We start from the raw sequence: 11,073 nt of genomic DNA, 5'->3' as shown, positions 1-11,073 counted from the left end.
AGAACGTTTTAAAAGTATAAAATTTTTAAAATAGTTAAAGTGAGTTGTTAAAAATTTTAAAAATTTAAAATGCTATAATTTTTTTGTTTTTTTAAATCTAGGTATGAAACAAGGTATATAACACTTAAATGTTTTGTTATTTAGCGTGTAGCATTAAGGATATGAAGAATTATTTATTGTAATTTAGGATTTATGATTTTATATGGTTGGCATTAGGGGTGAGCAATCGGTTTAAACCGAATCGAATCGAACTGAACCGAATTAAATTATAAAAATCGAACCGTCAAATTTAGAAAATGAATCAAACCGAAATTGATGAAAAATCGAATCGAACCGAACCGCTTTATTTCAGTTCGGTTTGGTTTAAACCGATCGGTTTGATTTTTAATTATATTTTAATTTAGACTTGATTTTCAAGTTATTTGGTCTATTTTAACTTTGATTTGAACCTAATAATCATTAATCAATGAAATTAAATAATTAATATATATAAAATTAAGTATAATTCATAAATTTTTCATAAAAATAAATTAATTCAAAAATTGATTCGATTCGATTTGACTATATAAATCATTATTCGGTTCGGTTTAACTAATTTTTTTCTCTTTAAAATCGAACCGAACCAAAATAATTAAAATTTTTATAAATTAAAATCAAACCAAACCAATTAAATTTTAAAACTAAATTGATTGAACCGAATTAATTTAATTCGATTCAATTTTTTAATTTAAATCAAATTCTATTCCGCCTTAATTGACATTTAAGTAGTAAAATAATGAACGCTATTAAAAATGTTGATACATGACAATTTTTTAAAAATTTTTTATACGTAATAAATGACTAAATGACTTAGTGGGTCCCACACATTTATTATTATTATTATTATTATTATTATTATTATTAAAGAAGCTAAAAACTTATTTCCCCAAATCAAACTTTATATAAACCCTAACACTTTTAATCACTAATCCAATTCAAAGTTATCTTCGTCTTAACTCTCTTACCCAAATGGAAGTTCTCTTCATCCCAATTCAACATGGACTGTCCTAACTCAATTTCCCTACCCATCAACATATGTTGTTTCTGACAAATTAGTTATAGAGATGAGGTTTATCTCATCAGCCTCCCACGCATCTTCGTCCCTTACTGCAAGCCAAAATAGCAAATGTGCCTATGGACCTGTAGCTGCCATCAAGACTTCCAAATTAGATGACAACATGGAAAAAATGTATCGTAATTATGCAAAATTAAATTTAATTTTTATTTCTAAAATAATTATCAATTATTTTCTTCTAAATATTTTTTCTTAATCTTAAATATTATAGTGATATTCAAGAAATAATAATAATAATAATAATAATAATAATAATAATTTTTTAATTTATGATTTGCATTTTATTTTTTTTAAGGTCGTAAGCTTGTTGTTCTAAAATTTAATTTTTTTATAATTTCCAACAATTACAAATTTTATTATTTAATTTTTCAATGAGTATGTTATATTCTTTTAAAATAATATTTATTTATTTATATATAAATCATTGAAAAGTTAAACTGTTGACATTATATCTCTTTATTCTAATTATTTGATTTTTATACTTTATAATCTTTATATGAATATTTATTTTTTGTAATATAATCTATAATCATGCATACAACAAAAAAGATATGAGAAACAATGTATTATTATAAACATAAACATAATCGATTTTAAAAATAAAAAATAATAAATAATTAAAAATAATTATACAAAATTTAAAAAAATATAAATAATTAAATTATTGATATAAACAAATAAGAGAGGGAGAGATTTTAATAACTTATATATTCAACATTCAAGAGAAATGATAAATAAATTTATTTTTTAGTACTAATAAAAAATTATTTAATAGTAATGGATATAAATATCATTTAATTTTGAATTTTAAATTTTCATAAATAATTTGTATTATATTTAAAATTAGTTTATGTATACCAATAAGGGATAAAGGAGAAATAGAAAGAAAAAAAAGCAAAATAAAAATGTTACAACTTTAAAAAAAAGTAAAATGGATATAAAAAAAAAGAAAATATTAGGATTTAAATTTTAAAATTAAAGAAGATAAATTAAAATTTAAAATAATCAATATTTATGCCAAATGAATATTATTTATCAAATATTTAAGTCATTGGATTATAAAATATGATACATGTTAAATTTTTAAGTGAATTAATATATCAAATGGCTTAATTTTATGAGGTCATTTTGTGCTTTAACTTTAATAAATAAATAAATAAATAAATATTCTGTTAATAATTTGTAAAACATAAAATAATTGAATGTTTAAATTATTAACTGATTTTAAATCCGTTGAAAATTTATCTGTTGATAATTCATGAGAAATAAAAAAAAATTGAGTATTTAAATTATCAATGAATTTTTTTTAACCCCTGTTGATAGTTTGTGAGATATAAAAGAAATTGGGTGTTTAAATTATCAAATTCATTAGTAAATTACCCTTTAATAAGGAAAATTCTACCTTTTTTTAAATGCTTTCCTTTTTAATAATTGATAAATTTTAAATTTCGTTATTAATTTATCAATAGACTTCAAATCACATATATACATATAAATATTACATTTCTTTTTTTATTTCAATATTTCTTCTATTTTCTTTCATTTCCTTTTCTTTTTCTCTTATTTCCTTTATTTTTCTATGTTTCCTTTTCTCTTTAATAATTTTTTTCTCATTTTCTTTTTTTTTTCTCATTATTTTTTTATTTTCTCTCATTTTCTTTTTTTTTTATAATTTCCTTCATTTTCATTTTTTCTTTTTCCTTTTAATTTTTATCTTATATTTTCCATTTTCATTAATATAAGTTTCCCTCATTTTATTTTTCAAATACTACTTCTTCCTCTCACTATAATGTATTTGAAATAATTGTTAATAATAAAATTAAAAAACATATTTATAATAGTAAAATAATTTGAAAGAAAAAAATTAATCTAAAAACATTAATAAAATTTATTATTTTAATTAAAAATATTTTTATTTCTTTTTAAATTACCAGTATAATATTTGATACTTTTTATTTATTTATTTCTCGATTCACCGATTGATTAAAAAATCGATAGAAACAAAAATTACCAATGAAATTTATTGCAACCTTTCTTGTCAGTTGGTAATTTTAGTTACCAACGAATTTTAGAAAATTAATAACGACAAAATTCATTAACGTAATCTATTTAATTCTTATAATGACATATAAATTATTATTGACAATAAAAAATTTGAAGGGCTTATTAATAAAAATAAAAAAGTTATTATACTTATATAAGATTTTTTTTTATATAAATATTTAAAGAGACTGTGAGAAATTAATTAAAACAATTAATTTTTAATAACCTATTAAAATATTTTTGAAAATGTTTAGGAACCCCTTGTCTTTGCCCCTGGGGTTAAGGATTGGTCATTTATTTTCTGCATAATACATATACCAATGGATTTAACAACAGACTATTCGCTTCTATTATCAATAAATTGCAAAATCCATTAATAGATAAAACTTTTTTTTACATCTTCTAATTTTTCCTTAGGTTTAATAATAGATTAGTAAATCTGTTGCGAATAGTAACAAATAATTTATTGATAATTTCGTTAGTAATTAGTAATGAATAAAAAATTTATTTCAAATAAATAATGAATACATTATCAATTGCTAATCCATTGATAAAATTAATTTCCAATGGATTTTATTGATTCAGCAATCGGAAAAATGCAGTCACTTTTGAATTCTTATGTATGATCTTCCTAGTCACCCAATCATCCTCCACAGGCGGCGGCAAAGCATTCCTATTTTCTCAATGAGAAATACCAATTAGGCAATTTTTAATTGGTATTAACAAACCTAAATTTCACAATTTATTTATCTTCTTATTTTCTTAATAATAATTTTCTTTTATTTCTACTAATATAAAAAAAAAATTAAATTAATTAGATACAATTAACCATCATCATTTGATTTTTTTTTTCTTAACAAAAAGCTCACACTAAATTATCAAATTTTAAAAATTTCAGATATCATTAATATATTTGTCATTTTTATTTTAAAGTCAATTTAGTTCAATTTTTTACTAACAAAATAAAATAACTTTTTCTTTTAAAAAAATCAAATAACTTTTCATATTTTTAACAATTAAAAAAAGTTATTTTTTTTCTTTTTTAGAATAATTAAAAATGTTCACCATTTAAACAAAAAAAACTAAATAAAACTAAAACCAGAAAAAAAAAAAGAAAAAAAAATCAAGGCTCCCTTTCGGTTGCCTAAAGAATAGGAAAAGAAAAACGAAGTTATTAGATTTATTGATAGTTGCTTAAAATGTCATATCTTTATCATTGCATACTTAGTCTTTTGAGTTGGTTTCTTGTTCAATTAACTTGTTAATGCTTATTTTTATATTTTTAGGTGTTTACAATAGCATGTAAGGGCTTATGAAGTATAAAGATAAACGAGCTGCGATTTTAATGAAGACTTTGCCAATGATAAAACGAGCTTAGGGGTGTTTTATTTATAGTATTTGGAGGCTAATGGTGATAAATGAATAGATTCGGACATCAAGTCATGTTAAGCTTCTTTGGACAACTTTACTGAAACTTATTATGTGATCCACTATTTAGAGTGTGAATATGATTTTATAGGCTTAGATGGGCCTTAATTGACATATTTTGAGGTGATAAAATGAAAAATGAGAGCAACTACACCAGATTACATTAAGGGTCACATGTTGATTGTATTTGGGCTCTTTATGTTAAGTTATGTGGGACTAGGAGTTTGGGCCTTGATTGATAGATTTAACTTGTTTTCCTACTTTAATAGGATTCTTGGGAGAGTTTTAAGTTAGAATGCAAAGAAGACTTTCAAATTAGACTTGGAGTCTTAGTTAACCTATTTTTCACTATAAAAAGAGTCCAAAATACAGATTTAGAGTTGATCAATTCCCTTCTACTCATTATGGGCTAAATTTCCTCTTTGTGCATTCAAAGGTGTCGATTGCTCTAGTTGCTGGTGTGATTTCTTCTTCTTTGACTTGTGGAGCACTTCTACATCCCTTTTGAGTGTGTGGCATCATCATCAACATGAGATTTAAGTTGTTCAAATTTCATTCAAAAAGGGCAGCATGTTCTTCTTTGTTATTTTGATTATGTTTTCTTTTGTTATTATAAGTGAGTAGTTTTCTTATTTAGTATAGAGGATTATTGAAACTATGGAATAATTGTTATGAGACTATTTTGAGTTATTAATTAAATCACTATTTTTTTCACTTGAATATCTATGTTTCTTTTGTGATTCATGAAAAGATGACATGTTTAATTATGTAGGAGGCTTACTACTTAATTATTCATGTATGTCTAATGGTAGTATAGTTGATTAAGTTTGTAATTGCTTAATTAACTTTACATATGTAGTAAAAGTGATATTGTGTGAATTCATCATTGCTTAGAGATTCATAGTCTAGGTTAAATGATTATGCCACTTCTTGTATAATTGTTATCTAGAATTGATGATATTTCTCTAGTATGTTAAAGTTGTCAATGAGCTAAATCTTGCGCGTGACTAAGGTTGTTCAACTGGTTAGAGGTTAATTAGACGCTTACTTTGATTAGTGTAATAAGTAAGGAGAAATAGGTAAATTGATGCTTGTTGATTTCTACAACCAATTTGTTTAAGTGAATTAATTATTGCAGTAGTGTCAATAATTGATACTTAATTTCCATGGTGGATACATATCTTTCTACTGAGTAGTTATCATATTGTGTTAGTTGCATTCTTGATACTTTTAGCTTTTAGTTTAATTTGATTAGTTTTGTTTCTTTAGAATTAATAAAATTCAAAAAACCCTGTTTTCTTTATTGTTAGTGTGTGTAAATACTTGAGTTCACTTTACTAATTAGTCAGATCGACCTCTACTTGTTCTTGCTATAAGTTAGTTGTCTAGTAAAGTACTTTATTTAATTGGTGCATTCGACATGCATCAAATTTTGGCGCCTTTACCCAGGAGTGATCTTGCATTTACTAGTAAATCTGAATTCAAGTGTGTTTAAATTTTGTTTTAGTGTTCTCTTTCAGGTTGTATGTCTGGTGGGGATATCGACATAAGGCTTCAATGCATTAGGGATTTTTTAAAACATCAATTAGAAGGATTTTTTAAAACATCAATCGAAATCTACAATTTCTTCTCAAAACATCCCTTTTGAAAATCCTTTCATTCAATCTTTCGAGCAAGAATCTAAAATAGTACCAATGGCTATAAATCAAAATGCCATCCTACTCTAAAGGAGTTGGCTGCTCTTAACATAAACCTACAAACATTGTGTATTAATATCCTGCTTTAACAATACCTTTTAAATTGAAATCTAGATTGATACATCTTTTGCCTTCTTTTCATTGTCTTGCAAGTGAAGACCCTCATAAGCACTTAAAGGAGTTTCGTGTGGTGTGCTCTACCATGAAACCAACAGGGATCATTGAAGAGGAAATTAAGCTTAGAGCTTTTCCTTTCTCTTTAGCTAATTCAGCTAAGGATTGGCTCTATTATTTACCATCAAGATCCATCACCTCATGGAATGACATGAAGTGGCTTTTCTTAGAAAAATACTTTTTCCAGCCTCTAAAGCTGCCAATATAAGAAAGGAAATTTGTGGCATCATGCAATACAATGGAGAAACCTTGCATAAGTATTGGGAGAGGTTTAAGAAATTGTGTGCTAGTTGCCCCTATCATCAAATTAGTGATCAATTACTCTTCCAGTACTTCTATGAAGGACTTCTCCCAACTGATAGAAGCATGATTGATGCTGCAAGTGGTGGTGCCTTTATTGATAAGACACCTGAAGCTGCTAGGAACTTGATTGCAAATATGGCCACTAATTCTTTACAATTTAGCACTAGATGTGAAGCACCACAAAAGAGAGTTAGTGAGGCAAGTCATTCTTCTTTAGAAAATCAAATAGCCAATCTTACCTCTCTTGTAAGCCAATTGGTTGTAGATAATGTGCAACAAGTCAAAAAGTATGAAATTTGCTCACTACAAGGGCATGCAATTGACATGTGCCTAACATTGCAAGATGAGCCAAGTGAGCAAGTTTGTGCCATGGGTGGATTTCTTAGACAGCCACAAAGGAGATATGATTCTTACTCTAACACATATAATCGAGGATGGAGAGATCACCCTAATTTGAGCTATGGTGGTCAAGCACCAAAAAATAACTTTCCTAATGGTCCTCTAACTTTCCAGCAAGCACAACCGTAATACCACCAAAGGCAATCAGTTGTCACATCTTAGAGCCAAAGTATGTCATTAGAGGATATGGTCAAAACTCTTGCATCCAATTCTTTGCAATTCCAAAAAGAGACAAGGATCAATATTCAAAACTTGGAAAATCAAATAAACCAACTTGTGACACCCCTTATTCGTCTACAGTGTAGCCGAGTAAGATATGCCACACAGTGTGCCGGAGCAACAAATCTTATTTTATTATAATTTACCCTTTTCTTAATTTATTTATTTATCACAAAGTGAAATTTATGTCATTTAATTTAAGTGTTGGAGAGTGACGGGTGATTGCATAAGGTGTGGGTCTACAGAGCATCAGCTAAGAAACTGTTTATGCAGAACTGCTACAGCTGCTTCAGCACAAGTAGACAGGCCTACCTCTGCACCTCAAAGGGGTAGAAGGCCCGGTAAATTTGAGGTAGCTGGTCTATCACAGAGACCTACATCTGAGATAGCCGAGAGGCCAGAGGTTAGAGTACTTACTAGGGCTTATGCCATGAGAGCTCAGAAGGAGCAAGATACCCCAGATGTCATCAAGGGTACGTTCTTCCTCTACACCTTGCCTGTGCATGCATTGGTGGATCCAGGATCTACCCATTCATATATCTGCATCAACCTACCTGTAGAAAGGGGGATATTAGTATAGGAGAGTGATCAAGACATTTTGGTCACTAATCCATAGGGCCATAGTGTATTTGTGAATAAGGTATATAAAGGTTGTCCGTAAAGGATTCAGGGGTGTCACACAACTAGCTTCTTCAGTAAGTAGATTGGAAGCTGAAGGGTCAGGTAAGCTTCCTTCCTAAACTCTTGTCAATCCTAAAGAAAATGCTAGTGCAATTGTGTTGAGGAGTGGTAAAGAGTTGGAAGAATCACCAAAAAGGACAATAGAAAAAGAGAAAGCAAAGGAAGTTGAAAAGGAGCTCGAACCATCAAAAGAGGCGAGTGCATCATCTACATCATCTAAGGTAACACCTTCTACTCGTTATCCTGATTTTAAAGTTCCACCCTCCTTCCCTAATAATTTGCAAATTTTAAGAAAAAAGGGGAGGAGAAGGAGATTCTTGATATGTTTAAAAAGGTGGAAGTAAACATTCCTCTCTTGGATGCTATTAAACAAGTGCCTAGGTATGCCAAATTTTTAAAAGAATTATGCACTTCCAAGAGGAAGTTAAGAGGCAATGAGAGTGTAAATGTGGGGGAGAATGTTTCAGCTATCATATAAAAGAAGCTTCCTCTAAAGTGCAAAGATCCATGTATGTTTTCTATTCCTCATAATATTGGTAACACTAAATTCGAAAGAGCTATGTTAGACTTAGATGCATATATAAATGTCATGCCTAAATCTATATATGCTTCATTGAACTTGGGACCATTGCAAAATATTGGTGTTATCATACAATTGGTTGATAGGTCAAATGGATATCCTGATGGTGTGAATGAGGATGTTTTAGTGCAAGTGAATGAATTGGTCTTTCCTACTAATTTTTATGTTTTTAACATGGATGATAATCATTCTTCTAGTTCATGTCCAATTTTGTTAGGTAGACCTTTTCTGAAGACATCTAGGGCAAAAATAGATGTGCATAATGGTTCATTCAATATGGAATTTGATGGTGATATTTATAGCTTTAATATTTTTAACGCTATATGATATCCTAGTGATATGCATTCTATTTGTCATTTAGATGTAATGAATGATTGTGTTGATAAGATTTTTGAGTTAGGTGATGAGGATATATTGAAGGTAGCATTTTACTATGATATGAAGAAAGAAGACATCACTAACTCAAAGGTAGAGTCTGCCATGAGCAAGGACATGGAAGAGACTTTTATGGAGTTGCACCATTTGCCTCCATTAAGGTATTAAGCTAAAACTCTTGAATTACCTATTTCTCACGCAAAGCTTCTTCCTTCTATTGTGCAGGCGCTTAAGCTTTAGTTGAAGCCTTTGCCTGATTACCTAAAGTGTGTCTATTTGGGTGAGAATGAGGCGCTACCTGTCATCATATCTAAGAAGCTCACCTTAAATTAAGAGCAAAAGCTTATTGGAGTGTTGAAAGAGCACAAGAGTGTTATTGGATAGATCATAGCTGACATCAAAGGTATAAGCCCCTCCATATGCATGCATCGTATGTTAGTTGAAGAAAGTGCAAAACCATCTAGAGAGGGCCAAAGAAGGCTAAATTTGCTCATAATGGAGGTTGTGAAGAAGGAGATTTTGAAACTACTTGATACCAGAGTGATATACCCAATTTTTTTATTCTAAGTGGGTGAGTCCAATCCATATTGTGCCTAAGAAGACTGGCATTACAGTTGTGAAGAATCAAGATAATGAGTTTGTCCCCACTAGAGTTCAAAAGGGATGGAGAGTGTGCATTGACTATCGCAAGCTTAATGTTGCTACTAAGAAGGATCACTTTCCATTGCCATTCATGGACCAAATGCTTGAAAGGTTAGTTAGTCATGCTTTTTATTGTTTTCTTGATGGTTATTCTGATTATAATCAAATTTTCATAGCACCTGAAGACCAAGAGAAAATGACTTTTACGTGTCCTTTTGGTACTTTTGCTTATTATCGTATGTCTTTTGGTCTTTGTAATGCTCTAGTTATCTCTCAAAGGTATATGGTGAGTATCTTTTCTGATTTTATTGAGTGCATTATTGAAGTATTTATGGATGATTTTACTGTTTCTGGTGACTTATTTGATGCATGCTTGCACAACCTTACATTGGTGCTTAAGAGAAGTGTTGATGCTAACCTTGTCTTGAACTTTGAAAAGTATCATTTTATGGTAGATCAAGGTATTGTAGGAAATGTTGTTTCATCTAGAGGTAAGAATTTGATAAAGCTAAGATTGATACCATTACATCTTTACCTTACCCCACTAATGAATGGGAAGTGCATTCTTTTTTTGGTCATTTAGGTTTTTGTCAAAGATATATTAAGGACTTCTCCAAGATTGCTTTGCCCTTATGCAACTTGCTCAAAAAAGATGTGAAATTTAGCTTTGATGAGGCGTGCAAGGTTGTATTCAACAAATTGAAAGAGCTCTTAACTTCGGCTCTTGTGATCCAACCACTAAATTGGGACTTGCACTTTGACATTATGTATGATGCTAGCAATCATGTTGTGGGGGCTGTTTTGGGACAAAGAATGGGCAATGCACCTCATGTGATATACTATGCTTCGAGGACCTTAGATGATGCCCAATGCAACTACTCCACAATGAAAAAAGAACTCTTTGTTATTGTCTTTGCTTTAGAAAATTTTTTTTTCTTACTTGCTTGGTACTAACTTAGGTACCTATTGAAGAAAAAGGAAGCAAAGCTAAGGTTGATTAAATGGATACTATTATTGGAAGAGTTCGACTTGGAGATCAAAGATAAAAGAGGGGCCGAAAACTTAGTGGCCAATCATCTTAGTTGTTTGCCACAAAAGAGAGATGCCTTACCCCTACACGAGTTCTTCCTGATGAGCAATTATTTGCACTTGGTGGTGATGTACCTTGTTATGCTGATTTGGTGAACTATTTGGTGACCAAGACTTTGCCACAAAAATTGACTAGAGCTTAAAGGGATAAGATAAAAAGCGATGCTAAGTACTATGTGTGGGATGAGCCATACCTATGGAAGCATTGTGCAGATCAAGTAGTAAGAATGAGTGTTCCCAAAACTGAATTTCATTCCATTCTTACCTTTTGCCATTCTTATAAGGTTGGAGGACACTTTGGACCTAAGAGAATTACATATAAGGTACTT

At 29.4% G+C, this 11,073-nt stretch overlaps 1 protein-coding gene and 1 non-coding gene across 2 annotated transcripts; one reads left to right on the top strand and one right to left on the bottom strand.

Moving 5' to 3' along the window:
* Window positions 1–6,657: 6,657 nt before the first annotated feature.
* LOC131178163 (small nucleolar RNA R71) lies at window positions 6,658–6,764 on the bottom strand. The gene has a single exon (XR_009147292.1). It is a non-coding gene; the product is annotated as a small nucleolar RNA R71 (small nucleolar RNA).
* Window positions 6,685–10,609, top strand: LOC131177925 (uncharacterized). The gene is made up of 9 exons (XM_058143104.1): window positions 6,685–7,283; window positions 7,651–7,718; window positions 8,137–8,279; window positions 8,351–8,439; window positions 8,725–8,927; window positions 9,039–9,174; window positions 9,665–9,891; window positions 9,982–10,146; window positions 10,239–10,609. The coding sequence occupies exons 1-9, from the start codon at window positions 6,685–6,687 to the stop codon at window positions 10,607–10,609; spliced, it is 2,001 nt and encodes a 666-aa protein (XP_057999087.1).
* Window positions 10,610–11,073: the final 464 nt, after the last annotated feature.

The sequence above is a fragment of the Hevea brasiliensis genome, chromosome 2 (assembly GCF_030052815.1).
Source record: "Hevea brasiliensis isolate MT/VB/25A 57/8 chromosome 2, ASM3005281v1, whole genome shotgun sequence".
Classification (NCBI taxonomy): Eukaryota; Viridiplantae; Streptophyta; class Magnoliopsida; order Malpighiales; family Euphorbiaceae; genus Hevea; species Hevea brasiliensis.
This window is presented reverse-complemented; position numbering and strand designations above follow the sequence as displayed.

Coding starts and splice junctions, on each gene's coding strand:
- LOC131177925 (XM_058143104.1), top strand. CDS start 6,685: ATGCAATACAATGGAGAAACCTTGCATAAGTATTGGGAGAGGTTTAAG. Junction 8,440..8,724: donor GCTATTAAACAAGTGCCTAG/GTATGCCAAATT, acceptor ATTGGTTGATAG/GTCAAATGGATATCCTGATG. Junction 10,147..10,238: donor AAATGTTGTTTCATCTAGAG/GTAAGAATTTGA, acceptor TTGGTCATTTAG/GTTTTTGTCAAAGATATATT.